The sequence below is a fragment of the Pelobates fuscus genome, chromosome 3, assembly GCF_036172605.1.
Source record: "Pelobates fuscus isolate aPelFus1 chromosome 3, aPelFus1.pri, whole genome shotgun sequence".
Classification (NCBI taxonomy): Eukaryota; Metazoa; Chordata; class Amphibia; order Anura; family Pelobatidae; genus Pelobates; species Pelobates fuscus.
This window is the reverse complement of record NC_086319.1, coordinates 266,062,459-266,085,655: the sequence shown is the minus strand read 5'-3', so window position 1 is coordinate 266,085,655 and position 23,197 is coordinate 266,062,459. Positions and strand designations below refer to the sequence as shown.

At 41.9% G+C, this 23,197-nt stretch overlaps 1 protein-coding gene across 2 annotated transcripts in view; it reads right to left on the bottom strand.

The window, feature by feature from the left end:
• The window catches only part of LOC134601097 (beta-4C adrenergic receptor-like), a 69,189-nt gene that overhangs the window by 5,584 nt on the left and 40,408 nt on the right, over positions 1 to 23,197 (bottom strand). Inside the window, exon 2 of one of the 2 annotated variants that reach the window (XM_063445528.1) lies at positions 22,475 to 22,523. The exons of the other annotated variant lie outside the window; for it this stretch is intronic. Within the exon in view, the coding sequence (XP_063301598.1) occupies positions 22,481 to 22,523 (43 nt within the window). The 3' untranslated portion in view covers positions 22,475 to 22,480. Of the gene's footprint in view, positions 1 to 22,474; positions 22,524 to 23,197 lie in introns of those variants that run through there. 2 annotated transcript variants of the gene reach the window in all.

Sequence of the window (23,197 nt, the reverse complement as noted above, 5' to 3'; positions counted from 1 at the left end):
ACCCAGGGCTATCTCTATATCTAGATTTATAGATACCTTAATGTGGCTGCAAAAAAATAAATAAATAAAAAATAAATAAACACACACACACACACACAATCTCTACCTTCTGGGGTCCACTGGGCTGCTGCAGTGCTTCTCGGAGGGAGCTCCGATCCAGATATGCATTTCCTGTAGAGGTCCTGGGAGCTGGAATATAACGTCACATTTCAGCTCCCATTACCTCTACAGGGCGCGCGAGGGAGATATACATACAGGAGATGCGGAACTGGATCAGTTCCCTTGCGCGCCCTCTCCTTCTGCGCCGCACCGGGCTGTGGAGACAGTGGAGGTACTGGCGCTCGGCCACGCTACAGGAAATGACCGGCAGGAGAGGAGTGCTGTGCACTTCTCTCCTGCCAGTCAACTGGATATTTGTGCCCCCCCGGCCGGTGCGCCCTAAGGTGCCGCCTTATGGTAGCGCCGGCCCTGCCTACCTACCCCTGTGCTCCTGCCCCATTCTCAGTTCCTCTTAATAACTCCCAACATTTCAAATGAACAAAGATGGACACTTTAATATCAGAATTCATGTTCTGAGAAATTTTAGGTGACTTACTAATAACAATATTTGCAACTAAAATGTAATTTAGAACTAGAACAATGTATCTTATTTACACAGACTGATTTCTAAACACATTATTGTGAGTATTATTGCTGTGAATCTGTGGCATAGATTCAAATATACCATCAAATATGGAGCAAATATGGAGGTACATTAGGACAGAAAAGAGAGATGGGGATTTGGGCTCAAAATAAGGACTTTCCCCGCTAAACAGGCACTTAGGAGGTATGACTTAATCAGATATATATCATAGAGCATTAAAAGGGGCATTTGGCTATTTGCCCCATAGAGACAAAAGTAGAGATATTACATAAGTTATCTTGCTTTATTTAATAATTTCCCTGTTGCATATTACGTACAGTAGTTGCCCTTTTTGAGCAATCTCTTTTATTAAAGGTTATTGTAGTGGTTATGTTGCTGTCAGTCTTTTCATGCCATCTCCCACATTTCTGTCAAACATTTTCTACATTAACAAACAATGAAATAATATAAAGGAGGAGGATGAACTCAATGATCAGTGACTTTCCTTAGATCATCATTGGATATTTTTATTCAATTAAAATAAACAAATCTATCTCACAGGAAGTATGTATATATATATATATATATATATATATATATATATATATATATATATATATGTATATATATATATATATATATTTATATATATATATATATATACACACACCACTCATAATTCTCATAAGAGCAGACATTAGACTGTGAGAGTAGGACCTGCCAAAGATGGGGTACATTGATGTTGTGGCAGGCTTATGCAATGTATGATCATATAATGTAACTAAATCCCCATTATTTTTTTTGCCTAGATTAGGTGTTTTTAAAAAAACTTTTAAAATCTAATAAAATCTGTCAACATTGAAGTTGCGGTTTAGTAGATAGGAGAGTGCGCTGGATCTTGTGTATTGTTTATTAAATATATATATATATATATATATATATATATATATATATATATCCATATACATACACACTTCCTCGCCACTACTTCCTGCCTCTTCCTGGAGACCCAACGCCCAGGCGTGCCTCCCTAGTCTTCTCTGCTGGCCCTTCACCTCGGTATGGCAAATGGGTGTTGATTCGAGGAGGACCAGTCTCCATTTGTTCCTTGACTGTTTACCCTAATAAAAACCTGTGCTGCCTGACCTGACCTGGCTTTTCTGACCTCTCTTTTAACTTCTCTGTGCTGTGACCCTGGTATTGTGCTATCCAGACCTCTACTGCATTGTAGGCTCATTCTAATAAACTGCCCCCCTATAGTATTGTTGAAACATTTTACTTACTTCTAGAGATAAAACTTCTAACAGAATGCGTTGCTCACTCAATACCTTCTCCTGCTTTGTGATCTCACATTGACATATTTTCCACTTTGACTCCAACTTAACCCCTTAAGGACACATGACGGAAATATTCCATCATGATTCCCTTTTATTCCAGTAGTTGTGTCCTTAAGGGGTTAAACAAAATCAGTAGTAATTTGAGGGAAATATGAATGTGTAAATGAAGTTTTGGTTAGGCATATGGACAAACATCTGGTACTTACATGAGACAGCATGAAATAAAAACGGCAAGATGAGGTGGAGATTGCATGTCACCATCTTTTCATAAATGGTTGCTTTTTAATAAGCTCAGCTTCTATGTCTTAAAAATGAGCGGATGACTGTGGGGATGTATCCTAAAAACTGTGGGGGGCTGGATGGGGGGAGAACTGATGAGCAGAAATGCTACATTGAGCTTCAGGGAAACTCTTCTAGACCCTGCAAACAGGTCAGGTACAATGCTGCATTGAAAGAGGATGTTATCATAATGCAGTCGAAAACATACTAGAATGGGCAGAATTTTTTGACTCCCAACATTTTGATAAAATCAATATTGCTTCCAATCTAGTAAATGCCCCAACCTGTTCTCTCTTCTTCTGACTTCAGTGGGAAAATATTTGCTTGTTTTCACATTATTGCCAAGAGGGCAATTTGCAAATAGGTAACGTTTAAAGCACATACATTAGAAAGTTAGAAAGTCCAAGTGGTAAAAATCCAGGTACCAAATATTCATGAATATTAAACAAGGCAGAGAATCAGAAAATCCAGAATTCAAGATATACTATGACGCTAAGTGCAAGTGTAGGGAAGACAAGCAGCCAATTGCTGGCCATTCTTGGCTGTGCCCTTGATAGGACTCCAATGTAGCCTCTGCCCACAGAGTTTGGTGCTGGAGGCTGTGAGCACTTTGCTGACCATATCACTGTAATCTATCTTATTATGCTCCTATTTGTTACTCTATTTTTATATGAACTCTGCATTATTGCTCTTATGTCTTCTCTCTTCTAAAAGAGACTTAATGACATATTCATCACATGGCCTCTAGAAATATTAAGTCATTCAACTAGACTTTGTAAAGTAACTGGTATTCTTTCATGCCTTCTTCGTCTCTCTTCCATGTCAGTTTCAGTTCATAAAACACTTAAAGCACGGTTTAAAATGCCATGTAAATTGTTGGCTGTACATGCATAAAAAAAATACAGAGAATGATATGGATATTGCATTTAGCTCAAACCTGAAAGAAAGCAAAAAGGTGACCAGATGCCATCTGAGGAGTCTGCCCTCACTGATGTCATGGGAGTCATTTGACCAATGAAGGTGAAGCCAGGGATCAGGGGAAATAAAGCAGAAGAGGTCACAGGAAAATAAACAGGAAGGGGCAAAATGACTGGGGAGACTGGGGACACTTCATGTTCATTGCATCAGCTGGATGCTGTATAGACAGGGCCCTCATCAGGGGGAGAGAGGGTGATGGAGCTTGGGGGGGGAGGGGGAAGGGTGATGAAGCTTGGGGGACGAGGACAATGATGATGTAAAGGAGAGAGGTAGGTGGAGCTTGATGGAGAGAGCTGGGTGTGAAATGGGGATGTAACTGAGTGTGAGGGAGATGGAGCTGGAGAGAGGGAGATGGAGCAGATGTGAGAGAGGTGGAGCAGGGGTGAGAGGAAGATAGAGCTGGGTAGAGAGGGAGGTTGAGCTGGGGGAGATAGGGAGGTGAAGCTTGGGAGGAGAAAGAGGTGGAGATTGGGGGAGAAAGGGAAATGGAGCTTGGGGAGAGGGGAAGAGGATCTGGATGGAGAGAGGGAGATAGAGCTGAAGACTGAGCTGGGAAGAGAGGGAGGTGGAGCTGGGGGGGGGAGGGAGGTGGAGCTTGGAAGAAAAAGGGAGAGAAGCAGGAGAGAGAGAGAGAGATTGTGCTGGGGGAGAGGAATATGGAGCTGGGGAGAAAGAGAGATGGAGAGACAGATATGGAGAGAGAAAGGTGCAGCTGGCGAGAGGGTGATGGAGCTGGAGGAGAAAGATGGAGCTGGAAGAGAGAGGAAGAAGGAGCTAGATGGAAAAGAGGGATGGGAGAGAAGGAAATGGAGCTTGCGGGGAGAGAGTGAGATGGAGCTGGGGGAGAGGAACATGGAGTTGGGGAGAGAAGGAGATGGAACTTTGGAGAGGGTGATGGATCTGGGGCAGAGGGAGAAGGAGCTGGGGGGAAAGAATGAGATGGAGCTTGGGGGAAGGGGGAAAAGGGAGCTGGGGTAGAGAGGAAGATGGAGTTTAGTGGAAATAATTCAATAGTTTTACTTAATGTAGTGGATTTCTGAAAGTAACATGCATATAGTTGTATGTATATTAACCCCTCAGTGACCAGACAATTTTTCAATTTTCTTACCGTTAAGGACCAGGGCTGTTTTTACATTTCTGCGGTGTTTGTGTTTAGCTGTACTTTTACTCATTTACTGTACCCACACATATTATATACAGGTTTTCGCGCCATTAAATGTTTTTTTTAAAGATACCATTATTTTCATCATATCATAATTTACTATAAAAAAGGTATGATGAAACAATTTTGAAAAACACACTTTTTCTTACTTTGACCCCCAAAATCTGTTATGCACCTACAACCACCAAAAAACACCCATGCTAAACAGTTATTACATTTTGTCCTGAGTTTGGAAATACCCAATGTTAACATGTTCTTAGCTTTTTCTTTATTTGCAATTTTTTTACTTAAAATTCGCAGGGCAAATAACAAAATTCAAAAGTATGTTTTTGGTGTTCATCCAAAAGAAGGCAAAAAAAACAGTCTGAAGCGCTTCCAATTTTGCAACAAACTAGGAAAAAAATCCTTCTTGATCCCAAAATAGCAGTCAGATATCTCCTTGGATCAAGCAGCTATTACCCCACTAATTAGAAATTATATCCCTCTATGTTATGTTTTTGCAAGTATTTATCCAATTGCTGTTTAAACACCGGTATGGACTCAGATAAAACCACCTCTTCAGGCAGATAATTCCATAATATTATAGTTCTTACTGTAAAAAAAAACATTTTCTTTGCTGTATATGAAATCTCCTTTCTTCCAGCCTAAATGCGTGACCTCGTGTCCTGTGTATAGCCCTGCTTATGAATGGTTAGGGAAAAAATGCTTCAGATACTTATGTACCTTAATTTTTAGACTGTGATTGTACAATTTTTGTTTTGAATATATTTGATCTCATGCTGATGCCTTTGGTTTGTACTCGAGCCATGCTGGGAAGTGCTGAACTCAAAATAGCTGATTTATGTTATGGCTGCTGTCACTATTTTTCTCCTAGGGCATTCTGAGATTATTTATGGAATCAGATTTTGAAAATGTAATTTGAACAAATACATAAAGAGACTATTTAAATTAAAAGTTTACCTTAATCCATGTTAAGTTAAAACCAGCACAAATACAAAATTATAAATTGCTATGGGGAACTGACAGTAAATATTGTGGTTTATTGTATGTGTGTATATATGTATAGTTGCATTTTTATGATTATCAAGGGAAAATGCATAAGGTATACTACATATTTATATGGACACTTACCAAGATATTTGAGTGATAAAACAGCATACTCGGTGATAATATATCATGCAAACACTGCTATAGCCCTGCTTTATCACTTAAAATTCACAGGGCCTGTGGCGAAACCAGCTTCGCCACTGTGAACTGGAGAGGCCTGGCTGCTAGCCTCCTGCCCGCTGACTATGGCCCCTGGACATATTGCACTTTAAAGACTATATTTGGGCATGTACTAATTTATATTGCTGCTACTGGCCCTTTAAAATCAGCAATGGACATTTTGGGACTACTGTCCCTTTAAGACTGTGAAGCATATCCTATTGTACTGCCTGTATATTGTATATGTATTTATGTATGCAGTTAACCTGGGTTATATATATATATGCAGCCTTCATCTGATTGTTCGGTAGAATCACTCCATTCATTGTATTGAGGAAACTACCGAACAACCAGACCACCCAGGATTAAGTGTGCCTCCAATTACCGTTTGCAACAATGTTGCAAACGGGTAATTGGCAATCATGTAATGTGTTCTGTGTCCTCTGGGTGGCCGCCATTCAGGAAACAACCACGTGGCGGCGGCCATCTTTAACTGCCGAACAGCGGTGTTTTGCCGTCGAGTGTCTGGAACTGAAATCGGACACTCGACTAGGCAAACACCGCTGAGACCTCCAGACTTCCAGGAATTCGTATAGAAACTACCGAATGACCCGCCGTTCGGTAGAAAGAAACATACGAACTAGGGGATTCATGCGAATCCCCCTTAGTCTCTATAACCCAAGTAATTCGTCTGTTTCATTCACCTGTTTGTGACCGACCGCAGGGCCAAAATGCATGGAACTGTTTTCGGATACTTTACCCATGCGGTCGGTCAATACTTTAAAGTCCCATAACTCCCGAACCATTTATCCGAATGGGCTGATTCTTGCATATGTTGTCCCCCTGAATAAGGGCTATCAGGGGATACCTGTTTTGGAGGTGTACAGTATAATTGTGTTAAGTGTTAATCTAAGGGGAGGAAATGTGTGGGAGGTACATCCATGTGATTGGTTAATTTCATCCTCCCCCTGGGAGTGTCCTGTATGTACTTGTTGGTAATAAAAGCCAGACTGGGTGTCCCAGTCTAGAGTTCTTGCTTAACCCTCAAAGCGATGTGTCGTCTCGGTCTTTGGGGGAATGGGATTGTATGCTGACTGCCAAGAGTGTAAGCCGATGTCTGCTTTTCTTGTTCAGCTGTTCCAGTGTTCGTGTGGTTCCAGTCGGGAGAATGGTGTTTGCAGTAGCTGTCTGTGCATCTGTAAAGGGGATTATCGCCTAAACTGGGTTTTATCCTCTTGTAAGTGAAACGGTCCGTTACAGGGCCATTCACAAAATTCAAAAGTAAACAAAAACTTTATAGCCATTTTGTCGCAAATAAGTCAGAACTTTTTCAGTTTTACTATTTTGCTCACAATTTTTAAATTGTCTTTGTATTCACTTTGGCGTCTTGACATGTTACACTTTAGTAAATAACGGTGTCTGACTTACCTTACACTACACAACCTTAAACTCCACCCCTCTGGCAGCATCAGTGGAGTGCCTTTAAAAACCCTTTCCTTCTACAACAGCCCAGATGTTCTGTGTCTGTTCAATTACAGACTTCCCAATGCAGCTAAATGAGAAGTTTTTGCAATTCAGGTGCTCTGAGCAATTACCTGCCTCTTGAGCAAATTTTTATAAAAATATGCAGTTTTTTTGTAAAATGAATAAAATGGACACACTCTGAAGTGACTTAGGGATTCTGAAGAGTCTATTTATTGTTCTGTTCAGACATCTTTCTATCTAATTACTTTAGCAAACGTGCAGTTAAAATGTAGTATTCACCAGAAAGAAATGTGTTAAACCATTGTGTATTACTCAAAATGAGGTCATCACAATTATATTAAATTCTAGCAAATTGTTCATCATTTAGAATTTTGAAATTGTAGATGAAAAATTGGAAAGCCATCAACATTTTTACACTTTTTATTTATTTATTCATGCTGCTTTCTATTCAATGGATCATCAGCAAAGATTACATGGAAACTGAAATCAATGCATAATTTCGCTCAGCGTCATTAACTATGCATCTATATACTATACATCAGTATATGATAACATGATTCCCCTGGCACCATGTCTACCAGTGATTCATTGGTTAACCTACTGAGTGCCATGCTGCAAAATACACACCTTTCTAGCACTCAATGACATAGCTGATAAACTTAGTGTATGGGGTTCCATATAAATTTAAACTGAGTCTATCAAACCTAGCAAAGGCCTCTTTTCTTTGGCTACCTGCCCAATGCAGGCTGAGACCACAGGCTCATTTTACACATCAATCTGGAACATTTTCCAGATGTTAATGAATTTCAGACAACTGTACAGTGGTGCTTGATTGAATGAACAGTTCAAAATAATGTACGGTTAGCAAAAAGTTTGTTTAACCCTTTTGCAAAGGGTCAGTTCATGGCATAATCCATTTTACATACATCTAATGAGATATTGCTCAACCTCTGGCATGTCTTGCTTAAACCACAAATACATATTACATTGGAAACCTCCTTGCTTATCTTGCAAAATCAGCTTGTTTAGAATGATAAGTGGCAGAGAAGCTAATAGTACATCTGTCCAGTGCCCAGAATTTGTAAGGACCGTCACATTTTTATGACTCTGGTCTCATTTATTTTGTGTCACAGATTTTATAAAGCAGCGACTTAAAATGTAAAATGAATGACAAAATTTTTAGGGAGCTTGCAGTACGTTGTGGGAAAAGGAAGAGAAGAAAGAGAGCGTGCTGTGAAGGTCTTGACTTGTGCATGGCGGAAAATTCTTTTCAGCCAAATCACTTGGTTTGAAAATAAAGTATAGGTCAGATACTCTGATAGTCACCCATGTGGTGGTTCATCCATACAATATATTTGGGAAAACAATTTGGATGAACTAAAAGGAAGCGTAAATAAGACAGTCAGTGTACTGCAAAATAATTACATAATATTACTATAAATACATTATATATTTTGCGGTACACTGATAGGAAAATTTTGTATGCCATTTGGACCTCGGATCAAGTGAGTGAGTGAATGTAATCAATAGAAGGAAAAAGAGGAGAAGCAGCAAAAATCTAGCTTTAAATAGTTATTATATATTTTATATTGATTAAATATATAGTATATAATATAGATTTATTTTTTGTACTATGCATCCTTGTTTTCCCTCTGCTGGTCACTTCTCACTTGACCTGTGAATAAAATCAACATGTATTTGCCCCCTAACCATCTTTTTTTCATTTTTTTTCCCCATCAACTATGTGCTACTTTTTGGCACCACAAATGCAATTAAGAGCAAATCATTTTGTGCAAGTGGTTTGTTCAGTTACACATCGATATGGAGCTTCAGGAATTCAGACAAAATGCAGATCGACCTAAATTCAGACAAATTAAGCCAAAAACAGATGCCCAAGTGTAGTGGAGACATTAGAGACAAAGGGAATGCAAAGTAGCACACATGGATTGGTTTGGGAGAGATGCCTATAAAACAAAGATGATGATTAAAGAGACACTCTAAACACATATATTGGATGTATAATCTGGATATTAATTCTAATTTGCCAGAATGAGTAATCTGTACACCTGGGTTGGTATGAATCGAGGGCTTAACCCCAATGCTTAAACATACAGATTGGCTAAATTAGCCAAAGAGATTGATACTGAAGAGAATGAATTTCAACAGTAGCAAAACCAATACATACATTTTGTGTGTGAGTCTGAAAGAATTTCTTCTATCTTAATTATTATTGTGTCTAATCTGAATGACTCACCTCAAATTGTATTTGTGAGAGATAACTTAAAGATACAGTATAAAAGAAGAAAAATCCCATAATGAAAAAATACACATCTAAATAAAAGGGCAAAGCCAGACTAATACAATTCTAGTTAAATGTAAATGAATCTAAGGGGACAGAGCTTATAATAGGGCAAAGTGCTTTGTTGGATATTTATTTATGTATTTACTTATTTAGTCAATATGACAATATGAGGTTGTTACAAATACACTCCAAAAATTGGTTCAAATGTAATTTTTAATCGAACCAAAGTATATTGAGATGTTAAATTACTCTGCTTGCTCTTTTAAGCTACTAAATATAACAACTGTATTTATTCCTATATTGGAATTTTGTCCCAACTTCTCTTACAATCCAAGGGTGTTAGATAGAGATGTCCCGAATAGTTCGCCGGCAAATAGTTCCCGGCGAACATAGCTTGTTCGCGTTCGCAACAGCGGGCGAACATATGCGATGTTCGGTCCGCCCCCTATTCGTCATCATTGAGTAAACTTTGACCCTGTACCTCACAGTCAGCAGACACATTCCAGCCAATCAGCAGCAGACCCTCCCTCCCAGACCCTCCCACCTCCTGGACAGCATCCATTTTAGATTCATTCGGAAGCTGCATTCTTTTTTTTCTTTTTTTTTTTTTTAGACAGAAGTGTGTTATATTTGCTAGGCTGAACGTGCGTATATCATGGCTAGTTGCACTGAGGGTATGAGTATATAGCAGTACATTGTTGTGAAAGATGGCTGTCATGTTTAAGGTGTAGCTTGCACGTTATCAACTGTGTATTTATATCAGCAGCTCCACCACTAGTTATAAATCAAGTGTGAGTCGCCCCATGAGATGAGACTAGTGAATAACATAATACATGAACGGTTAAGGTAAAGGCATGTAAGGAACTACGACAATAAACTCTTTAGGAGATGAAATAATGACATGTTTAAACGCTTGCTACTTTACGATTAGTTAATGTGCAGAGAGCAGTTCAAGTGATCAAAGGCATGGTGTGGAGGATCGGCTATAGTGGGACATGCTTGGCAGGCTGCTGTTTACTGCTTGTGCTCATCCGATCCCTTCTGGGCACCAGGTGCAGACCCTGGGAGTCCCTGATACCTGGAACAACAAAGGCAAGTCTCTGGCTGAGTGCCGGGTTCGCGGCTTGAGGTGGTGGAAGCTTGTTTTGTCGGGTGGTCGGATCTGTCCCGGTGGTGCTTCACATCCGTTGCGGGATTGTGGTGGCTTAAGGTGGAGGCGAGTGCTTGACGTGGGGCAGGCTCTGCATTTCTGTTTGTGCCTCCGGTCCCGTCTTCGACGCCTTTTGCGTTGGTGGATTTTAATGGGGACTGCTTCGCTTAGCTGTGGTGGAGCTTGTTGGGGCTGTGGTGGAGCTTGTTGGGGCTTCCTGCTTGTTATTTGCTTCCAAAATTGATTAAAGAGTCTGTCCAGCTTCGACTCAATATTCTGCCATGCTTTGCTGGTACCAGGAGGACACGCGGCTGCCGCCATATTGGGAGAGTCGCAGATGAGTATGTCAGCCTGGGCGGCTGTGCTCTGTGCATCCATTAGCTCCAGACAGCCTCTCAGGGGTGGTCCGGGATAACCCCCACCAGTCCGAGGGGGGGTAACGGAGCTCCTGCCGTGAAGTAGCTGCTACTGGGCATCCCAGGATCGGGAGATCGTCCGCCTCTCCCGCCCGGTGAGCACCAGGCCACACTTGCCACGCGGAGATAAGTAAGACTCTGTCGAGTTGCTGACCGCTATTAAGCATGTCGGGTCGGTCAGGTAGGAGCAACATTGCTGGGTCATCCCCTTCTGGGGTGAAATTCACTTGTTGATAGCTGCTTAAAGTGAGATATTGAGGGAGCTCACACGAAGTGCGTCTTTCATCCATGACAGCTAGGCCCCGCCCCCCAGAAGCTGCATTCTTAGTGAGAGGAGGGACAGTGTAGCTGCTGCTGATTTAATAGGAAAATCGATAGCTAGGCTAGTGTATTCAGTGTCCACTACAGTCCTGAAGGACTCATCTGATCTCTGCTGTAAGGACAGCACCCCAAAAAGCCCTTTTTAGGGCTAGAACATCAGTCTGCTTTTTTTTTTCCTTTGTAATCTAATTGCAGTTGCCTGCCTGCCAGCGTGTGTGTCAGGCTCACAGTGTATACTGTGCCCACTTGCCCAGTGCCACCACTCTTATCTGGTGTCACAATATCTTGCATTTAAAAAAAAATAAAACTTTTTTGACTGTAACATAATAGCAGTCAGTTTCCTTCACACGTGTGCGTTTCGGGGCCTGCCAGGGCACAGTGTCACACCAGTGCAACTCATATCTGGTGTAACAGTAGTGTACATTTAAAAAAAACATTTTTACTGTAATAGATTGAATAGCAGTTAGTTGTCTGCAAGCATGTGTGTTAGGCCTACTCTGCCAACTTCTGCCAGTGCACAGTGCCACTCATATCTGTTGTCACAGTAGCTTGCACTCATAGTACCACTAATTGAAAAAAATATGACAGGCAGAGGCAGGCCACCCCGCAGGGGCCATCGTGGTCGTGGTGCTGTGATTCCCTTTGGCCCTAGAATAATGCCCAGTGTTCAGAGGCCACGTACCCTGAACTTGAAAAGTTCTGAGGACATAGTTGACTGGCTAACACAGGACACCCAATCTTCTACAGCTTCCGCTCGGAACCTTGACGCACCATCCTCCTCCAGCTTAGCTTCGGGCACCTCTCAAGTTACCACTCGCCCGCCTGCCGCCACCATCAACACTAGCACCACAGCCGCTTCACTTGATCTGTCAGAGGAGTTATTTACACATCAGTTGGAAGAAATGAGTGATGCGCAACCATTATTGCCAGAGGATGTAGATAACAGGGATATGTCTCAGTCAGGCAGCATTACACACATGGACGTACGGTGTGATGATGATGATGTTGTACCCGCTGCTGCTTCCTTTGCTGAGTTGTCAGATACAAGTGAAGCGGTTGATGATGACGATGCGTCCGTGGATGTCACGTGGGTGCCCGCTAGAAGAGAAGAAGAATAGGGGGAAAGTTCAGATGGGGAGACAGAGAGGAAAGGAGACGAGTTGGAAGCAGGGGGAGGTCGTCGCAAGGAGCTTGTGGCACAGTCAGACAGCATGCATCGGCACCCGGGGTCAGCCCGACAGCACGCCAATCTACGCATGCTGTTGCCACCACCAGAATGCCGTCATTGCAGAGCTCAGCAGTGTGGCATTTTTTTTGTGTGTCTGCCTCTGACAACAGCGATGCCATTTGCAACCTGTGCCAAAAGAAACTGAGTCGTGGGAAGTCCAACACCCACCTAGGTACAACTGCTTTGCGACGGCACATGATCGCACATCACAAACACCTATGGGATCAACACATGAGTACAAGCAGCACACAAACTCAAAGCCGCCATCCTCCTCCTGGTCCAGCATCTTCAGCCACGTCAACCACTGCTGTCCTCCTTGCCCCCTCTCAACCATCCGCCACTCTGTCTATCGCCTTGAGCAGTTCCCGCTCATCTGCCCACAGTCAGGTGTCTGTCAAGGACATGTTTGAGCGTAAGAAGCCAATGTCACAAAGTCACCCCCTTGCCCGGCATCTGACAGCTGGCTTGTCTGAACTCTTAGCCCGCCAGCTTTTACCATACAAGCTGGTGGAGTCTGAGGCGTTCCAAAAATTTGTATCTATTGGGACACCGCAGTGGAAGGTACCCGGTCGAAATTTCTTTGCACAAAAAGCAATCCTTAACCTGTACTCGATAGTGCAAAAGGAAGTAATGGCATGTCTGGCACACAGTGTTGGGGCAAGGGTCCATCTGACCACTGATACCTGGTCTGCAAAGCATGGTCAGGGCAGGTATATCACCTACACTGCGCATTGGGTAAACCTGCTGACGGCTGCCAAGCATGGAATGCGTGGCTCTGCAGAGGAGTTGGTGACACCGCCACGACTTGCAGGCAGGCCTGCTGCCACCTCCTCTACTCCTCCTACTCCATCCTCCTCCATAACCTCCTCGGCTGAGTCCTCTTCTGCTGCTGCGTCTTGCTCCACATCAACGGCACCCCCCCAGCTCCCCAGGTACGAACATTTGCGGAAATTCGCGTTCGCCGTTTATTATACATTATCCTCCCATAGCCAGTAACCTGTGTTTATTATACATTATCCCCCCATAGCCAGTAACCTGTGTTTGGGGGGGGGACCTAATGTCCTCCCCCTGGCCCCCACCTCTGTGTGGTGGGTAGGGGCCCTAAACAAAAGTAAGGGGGGGAGGACCTAATGTCCTCCCCCCTGGCCCCCACCTCTGTGTGGTGGGTGGGGGCCCTAAACAAAAGTAAGGGGGGAGGACGTAATGTCCTCCCCCTTGACCCCCACCCCTGAGCGGTGGGTGGGGGCCCTAAACACAAATTGGGGGGGAACCTAATGTCCTCCCCCCTGGCCCCCACCCCTGAGCGGCGGGTGGGGGCCCTAAAAAAAATGCCCCCCCAGGTGACTAGGGGTCCCCAAACCCCTAGGCACCCCCCCCCCAAAAAAAAAAAGTATACCCCTAGCTACCCCACTCACCCTAAAAATAATGAGGGGGGGACCTTTAACTAAGAACCTGTAAAGAAAAAGAAAAAAAACTTACCATTGGAACTTACCATTCTAAAATCTTCTTTTTTCAGCCCCAAAAAAGGCCAAATAAAAAACCATAATAACCGACGCAAAAAACGAGCGCAAAAAAAAATAATCCATCTTCACCCATGGAGGGCTCCGCGCAGACTGAGCTCTGCAGGGCGGGGGAAGGCTTACGCTGTGTAAAATGACACAGAGCACTCTGATTGGTGGATTTCAAACCAACCAATCAGAGTGCTGTGACAGGTAAATGTAGAGACTTACCTGTCAGTCTCTTCATTTACCTGTCAGAGCACTCTGATTGGATGGCTTAGACCCACCAATCAGAGTGCTCTGAGCCTAATTGCAGGGCGGGGCAAGGCTTTATAAGCCTTCCCCCGCCCTGCAGAGCTCAGTCTGCGCGGAGCCCTCCATGGGTGAAGATGGATAATTTTTTTTTGCGCTCGTATTTTTTTTTTTAATTGCGTCGGTTATTATGGTTTCTTATTTGGCCTTTTTTGGGGCTGAAAAAAGAAGATTTTAGAAGAAATAAAACATCCAATGGTAAGTTTTTTTTCTTTTTCTTTACAGGTTCTTAGTTAAAGGTCCCCCCCCTCATTATTTTTAGGGTGAGGAGGTTTGGGGACCCGTAGTCACCTGGGGGGGGGGCATTTTTTTTAGGGCCCCCACTCGCCGCTCAGGAGTGGGGGCCGGGGGTGAGGACAATAGGTCCCCCCCAATTGGTATTTAGGGCCCCCACCCGCCGCTCAGGGGTGGGGGCCAGGGGGGAGGACATTAGGTTCCCCCCTTTATTAGTATTTAGGGCCCCCACCCACTGCTCAGGGGTGGGGGCCAGGGGGAGGACATTAGGTCCCCCCACTTATTAGTATTTAGGGCCCCCACCCACCGCTCAGGGGGTGGGGGCCAGCGGGGAGGACCTTAGGTCCCCTCCCTTTTTAGTAATTAGGGCCCCCACCCGCCGCTCAGCGGTGGGGGCCAGGGGGGAGGACATTAGGTCCACCCCCTTATTAGTATTTAGGGCCCCCACCCGCCGCTCAGGGGTGGGGGCCAGGGGGGAGGACCTTAGGTCCCCCCCCTTTTTAGTATTTAGGGCCCCACCCGCCGCTCAGGGGTGAGGTCCAGGGGGGAGGACCTTAGGTCCCCCCCCCTTTTTTAGTATTCAGGGCCCCCACCCGCCGCTCAGGGGTGGGGGTCAGGGGGGAGGACATTAGGTCCCCCCCTTATTAGTATTTAGGGCCCCCACCCACCGCTCAGGGGTGGGGGCCAGGGGGGAGGACCTTAGGCCCTCCCCCCTTTTTAGTATTTAAGGTCCCCCCTTATAATATAGAGATACTGTGTGTAATACAGAGATGCTAAGTGTAATACAGGGATGCAATGTGTAATACAGAGATACTGAGTGTAATACAGTATCAAACCTCACACAGTCTGTTAATCCTCCAGAATTAGGACGAATCATGAATCCTGTGTTTCAATGAGAAATCTTGCTGGATCCTTACAGCATCAGTATACCTTAGATAAAAACCAAATATATTCTGCTTTTGGCATTTTAGGACATGATCTGCATTGTAGCTCTGTGAAGATTATCTTTCCCTCTTAACTCAACTGAAGGAAATCTCTCGAAAGAAACATCCAATCTCATACATCTCTACAACTTTTGAACTGGTACACATGTCAGACATGTGAATAACATGTGCGATAATTCAAGCTGTGTTTGTTGTGTGTGTAGGTTTAACATGTACACACATGTGATGACAGCCAAGTGATACGGGGCACAATGAAACTCAGTTAAGCAAGACAGGACAGATGATTTCAGAGAACCGAACCTTTAATTTCATTACCAGCAAAATACACTGAAAAGGAAAATAACATAATCTGAGAGCATTGTGTTGCTGGCTCCTGTGAAGGGGTGCTAAGTGCTTTATTTTGTCTTGTCTTCAGTCACATGCATATGGCCATTCCCAAACATCTGAGGGAACAAACAAAGTTAGGAAACACTGGGTGATATTTTTCAAAGTGTTCGAAATATCAGTGGTTATTAATTAATTATGTCATTATTTTGATCATATTTATTGGTGATGGATTAATTTTTCATTATTGACAAATTTGCAGAAGACATTTGCAGAAGAGTATTTAAAGGTGGGAAAGCTCATTTCATTACAGAGCTATACCAATGTCTAACCTGTTTTATCCCTATCTGGTGAGATAAATTCATGTTTATTGATAAATATGCCTAACATATGTGGGCAATGTCCAAATGCACCAATTGTGTGCAAAGCGAGGCATATAAAAACTCCCAGATAGAGGGAACACTCAAACACTTCACGTCCTGACGAAGCCGTCTGTGAACGGAGAAACGCGTAGACACGGAAGTACGTCGATAAGGGGGCGGAGCCTGTTTTGGAAGCCGGGCGTTTCGAAAAGCAACAGCAAGTTTAGACGCTATCCGGATCAAGGAGAAAAGAAAGGCACCCCACAGACGATCAGCCTGATCTTGGCACAGGAGATACCTCCCAGAGCGGGAAAACCTGTTTGTGAGTAAACGGATTTACCGTTATACTCACCACCACATCTAGTAAGCAGTAACCTGCTGTACATGTTGATAGTGTTTAGTTTCACTTTTGTATCAATTGAGCAGTAATCTGCTAAGCGTATGTCAGCTTAGCAGTGATTTTATGTTTTTATCATTTTTCTTTGATTATTATTTTTTGCAGCCTGCTTTGTATTAATGATTATCCGTTTTTTAACTTGTGGTAATACATTTTTCATTAGCTATTTAACCCCTTAAGGACCAAACTTCTGGAATAAAATGGAATCATGACATGTCACACATGTCGTGTGTCCTTAAGGGGTTAAGCTAATTTTACTCAGTGAGTTTAGAATTGAATAACACCTACTAATTCATGCAGATCTGTTCTATGATCCTTTTTATATATATTTTTTCCCATATATGCTGAGCTTGGATTGGGACATTAAGCAACAAGCAATATAAGTATAAATTTCTTTACTTGATTGCATGTGGAAAAGGGGTTGTGTTCTTCAGTGCTAATATTGCTCCACTTCTTAACACTATAATTTCTATTTCTTTTATGTGGTGAAGGGATCACTTTGAAGTGTGGTAGCAGGCATTCAAAGAGTGTGTAATACACAATTACTAAATAACTTCACTTTACCCCTGTAGAACTGTGTATACTAAGCGCTCCAGTATTGTAAAGTCTTTTCTGATGTATTTGTTTCATACTCATTTTCTAGTAGGACGCTCATTGTCACTGGGTTTTAATATTATGTTTCTTTATCCTTATATTTAAAAGATTGCATTTGTAAAGTGTGTAAAATAAAACTAAATGCAGAAATCCTTTTTATCCTGCAACCGGGTGCCTCCTTCTTGAGTCCCTGTTAGTTATAGATATAAGCTCTTTGCACACCTGGCTGTCAGCATACAGAGGAGAGATGAAACGCTGTTTATTTTCCCTCTTCATTTGCAATAATTGCCTTTTCTTTGCCTTGTCTAAACTGAATCATGAGGTCATGTGCAAACTTTTTAATATAACATCAAATAAAAATGGAGCATCTCATGAAGAAAGCTTGACAGAACTCTATAGCTTTAGGAATACAAAACATGTATTCCTAATGCGATAGCGTTGAATTACTTGTTTATTTTATGCCCTATCTCAATCTCTCCCTCTCCACTGGCATATTTCCATCACCCTTCAAACATGCAACTGCAACCCCGATTCTTAAAAAGCCCAACCTTGACCCTAACTCCCCATCCAACTACTGCCCTATCTTGCTACTGCCTTTTGTGTCCAAGATCCTTGAAAGACTTGTGTATGTGAGATTGACAGACTTCCTAGAGTCAAACTCTCCGCTCGACCTACTTCAGTTTTCCACACTAAGCACTCTGTGGAAATGGCTCTGACCAAAGTATCCAACGATCTACTCACTGCAAAATCCCAATTTTCCTTGACCTTTCCACTGCTTTTGACACTGTTGATCATCAACAGCTTCTTCTCATCCTCCGTACACTCGATCTACAATAAATTGCTCTCTCCTTGTGCTCCTTATACCTCTAACAGCACTCTTTTAGTGTTTCTTTTCCTGGCTCTGCCTCTTCCCCCCAACCCCTCTCTGTTGTTGCCCCCAAGATTCAGTCTTTGGTCCCCTACTGTTTTTGATCTATACTGCCTATACTACACTATACTTGGCCAACTAATTTGCTCCTTTGGCTTCCAATATCACTTCTAGGCGGATGACATGTAAATCTATCTCTCGCCGCCCCTCTTGACTAGTGTCTCTGACTGCCTCTCTGCTATTTCTAACTGGATGGCTGCCCACTTCATTAAGCTCAACTTGTCCAAAACAGAACTTCTGGACTTTCCTCCCTCAAATGTTGCTCCCATTTCTGTCTACTTCCATTTCTGTCTGGCTACCATCAGTTCCACCAGGCTTGCTCGCTGCCTAGGTGTTCTCTTTGACTCCGACCTCTCCTCCACCCTTTATGTCCAGTCGATCTCCATATCCTTCCACTTGCATCACAAAAACATTGCGCACATCTGCCCCTACTTAACGCCAAATGAGGCCAAGGTGCTGGTCCATGCCACTGCACTCTCTCGCCTTGACTACTGTAATCCGCTTCTCAGTGGTCTTACGTGCTCCCAACTTGCCCCACTGCAATCTATAATGAATGCAGCGGCTCATTTTCCTGTCCGCCCGCACCTCCCGCTCCTCACCCTTCTGTCAGTCCCTACATTGGCTTCCCGTAAGACGTAGGGCTCAATATAAAATTCTGATTCTTGCTTTCAAATCTCTACATAATGCTACTCCCACCTATCTATCCTCCCTACTACACAAGTATGTCCTGTCTAGGCCCTTACGCTCTGCCGAAGACCTACATTTATCCTCTGTCTGTACTCCCACCTCTGATGCTCGCCTTCAAGACTTCTCTTCCCTTTTCCGTTAGACGTTCACCAAGTCTCCACCCCTTCAAAAAAATCATTAAAAACTCTTTTTTTTTTTTACAAAACCGTATTAACCGTATCAATTAAACTGTTAATGGCTCCCAACTGATTCCTCTCCTGCAACTGTCATAAAAAAATAAAAAATAAAGTCTTCAGTGAATACTATTCTACCAATCTACTTCCCTAACATGTCCCTTACCTTTCGTGTCACTTTACCACACTCCCTCTAGCATGTAAGCTCATTGAGCAGGGCCCTCAAGCCCTCTATTCTAGTGCGTCAAACTTGTCGGGTTACAATTACATGTTTGTTAGTCCACTCATTGTAAAGCGCTACGGAATCTGTTGGTGCTATATAAATATAATAATAATAATGCCCCTCTCCCCCCAAGAATGGTGTAAAAAGCACTTTTACTTACCTTTACTCCATTGCTGTTTTTGCAGCCAGCCCTATCTCTATAGCCGAGATCATAACTTCATGAATCTTGAGGATTTCAGGCAATCCAATGCTTTCTTGTAGGGAAGCATTGGGAGGCAACTGCTCATACAAAACTAGTTTCTGTCCGAGTGACTGCCACTAGTTGACCCTGAGCAGCAATCTAACTACTGCCTTTTATTTTTACATTGCAGAGCCTGCAGGACAAGTTAAAGACACCAGATCCAGTACATTAGGTTGTAAATATATTTTGTAAATATCGTCAACATATTTTCCAACCAAGCATGGATTTACTGTTTGTTTTATTACTGGAAAGCTCTGTGAGACACACATACACCTTGCACTGTGCAATCTATTGATATGGAGCTCTGTGATATACTTATACACATTGCATTTTACTTTGAATCTTAAAGGACTGGGATCTATACTAACAAATGCACACTACTGTTTTCTACTATATACCTTTACACACCAGTCATTACTTTTGACATTAGTGATCCACTAAAACACACCAAACACTCTGGGCTCTTAGTAAGCATTTGCCAGTATAATTGATTTATAAGATGTGTTTGGCAAAGACAGATAAACAGAAACAACAACAAAAAATAGAGTTAAAGAACATGTAGAAGTAGTGTAAGATGACAAAGAGGTAGACATTTATCAATATGCTCTCTTAAAGATTTGTTTTAAGACTGTCATAAAGAGCTAGAGAACAGGGGAAAGTCTTATATATTGAGGTAAGGCATTCCAAAAGAATGGTCTTGCCATCGAGATGTTCCATAAGACAGATTGGTCTACCTTACAAGGGGGAAATATGATATGCATGTTGGACTCAAGAAGGAATGTTGTATGTTTTTTTTGTGGGGGGGTGTTGAAAAACTTTACATATTGTGTATTTTTGCCTTTGTTTGAGTCAGCAACCGCAGAATTTATGTGATAGTTTCAATTTCCACTATTACGCTAGTATGTAAAGTAACATGCTAATATAGAGTGTAGTAAATGGCAACGTTTTGGAAAATTGCAGACAATTTGATATCTAAGAGCTAAAATAATGTTTAGCCACACTCTCCATGTCTATAATATGCTTTATTGCATTACATATGCCTTAAGATGTTTATTGATGTGTAATATTGGCCATCACATACCTGATCCTGTGACTTGGGATACAGACAGATTTAGCTAAGTGAATGTACTCTGGGAGGTGAATACTATTGTGACTGATAAAGATCCGCAAACCACCCACCCACTGTTGCAATCTGAATACAACTCCTTTGTGAACAGTAGCCTATTCTCTGAAGGTCCTGGTTGTAGCTTTATTTTCATGCCCCCAGTGACAGCTGACTTAGGTGTTACTTAGTGGATATGCTTTGTTGTATATTGCTCATGTGTTCCCCATGTGTCAAAACTCAGTGACACCTAGAGAAGCTAATATAGGTGGTTGTTACAGGATATGCTTTGTTGTGTATATCCCATGTGTTCCCCACATGGCTGCTAGAGCTCTGGTGCCTGGTCTACTTCGGCACTCCTGATGTTGTGAACTACATCTCCCCTGATAGTTTGCCAGCATTATGATAGTAAGACCATTGTGTGAGATGTAGTCCACACCATATGGAGGTCCAAAGGTTGCCTACACCTCCTCAAGTAAAATGGTTTCTGTATATCAATATATTCATACAATATACAATTGTCCATAACAAAAAGTTGTTCTTCCTAGTAGTCTGACTTCATCCATGAAGTGGGGAAACTGAGATGTACTACAGGTTAATTATATGGGATATTTGTTTTTTGCTTCTGAACTAAACATTTATATTTAATGTGCAATCTGTCTTTCTGGTGATAAGATTGTGCATGCTAACAATGCTGCGCCCAAGGTTCCTCGTAAGTCGGTGCGTCTATTGATTTGTGAGAAGGTCCGGGAGTGGTCTGGTGTTAGCTAGTTAAACATGTGGGTAATAATCTTCTCTATATAATCACACAGTGATGTGATCTAAAAACCATAAATGTGCACAATACATAAAAGGGAATTAAACAACGCAGACATTAAAAAGTGATGCAAAAACATATAATTTATATTATGTTATCCCTGACACTCAGATACAAAGGGAACGGACCAAATATGTCAAGGTTCTTGGTATTGTCCAAAGTAGATGATAATTAAAATGATAGGAGACTTCATATTGAAACACTTCATAGAATATTTTGTATATATTAAAAGGACCATGATCAGCTAGACTTATCTGTGAATGTTTTTTATTTTATATCAAGGTACAGCAAATAAGGATTGAATTAAATGTCAATCTCATTATATTCATATGTGTGTGTTTAATTTTTAGTGCCTGATAACTGTGTACTGTTAGGGCATGCGTTACTCACCCGTGTGTCATCCAAAGAGTTAATACAGTTGTGTAAATGAAAATAGTGAATTTCCTGAAACCACTGTCATACCGTTCACCTAGATGGAATTTCAAAAATGTCCTCACTGCTGAAAGTCATTGACTGCCCTAATTTCTGCTGAATAATAGGAGTAAACCAACAAGAGTGCAAGATTTTTATGATACATAATAAAACAAGGTTATTTGTAGTTGTCTGGTAGGTCTGTGTAATATACACATTTTAAAGTAATGATTTATATATCCCTTAAAATAATTTTGAATTTGAAAAGGAGCACATAAGAGCACTGTAAAGTTCTGCAAGACACATCTAGTAACATTGGGAGCAAAATATGTTTAAAAATGAATCTTCAGATTTTACAGCAGGATGCTCATAAATGTCCTGAAAGGAATGTGGACACATGTATCCCTCACAGGCTACTTGCAAATCAGTAACCATGTCTTTTTATTAAAACCCAAATTAGGATATAATTTGAGAACTATAAAAAAAATATGAACTCACAATTTATGAGTGTTATATTTATAGCTTATATTTTTAATTGTGTATTAAAACGCACCTAAGTCCCAACTCTGCCTTTAATAGAATACGTATTTTTAATTTTCGTGAATTATGTCAATAAAATAAATGAAGACGGACTGGTGCTCCAGGCAGGAACAATCTCACATTACTCTATAAATACTTGCTTCAAACTCACATTACAAGTGTGTAATGAAAGAGAATACTCACCCATTTTCCAGAGCTTGGGCAGATTAACATGCAATGGAATCCTCTTTATATTCCTTGGTGTAATATCTTCATGTGGACCCAAAACACCACAGGTCAAAGGAAAAGAAGGAAACAGAAACAGAAATGGGGTGTTAGCACACGCAGTGTCAATACTGTTAAAGATCTCATTAACCCCTTAAGGACACATGACATGTGTGAAATGTCATGATTCCCTTTTATTCCAGAAGTTTGGTCCTTAAGGGGTTAAACAAAAGAAACAAATCCAATTAAAATGGGTGTTTGCACAATTGACCAAATTGCACTGGGATTTCCTCATCACAAAAATATTTTGTAGCATTCCGTGCCACAGCTGTAAAACAGGTGCAAGAAAAGTACCAGATGTGTTAACCCTATAAGTTTCCTCTGCCAAGGAAGTAGGTTATAAACACCATGTGTATTGACCGCTAGGCCAGAGCCCAAATTGGATTCCCATATTATTTCGGTAGGTTCCCAAAAAGGCACATATTAGCCAGGCCTCAGGAAAACACATCTAATGCATTGGCTAGCATAGCAACGGTGCCTACCCATGTGCAGTGAAAATACTGTTGTGTTTTGCAGAATATACTTTGTTTTATATTAAACTGAAGAAAAGTATAGGAGCATCAGATAGTCATCCAGATCCTATTTGTAACTGCTTTTCTATACATGTTAATCTACAATGTCCAGTATTATCACTTACTGCTGCCCAGTATACACTCTGT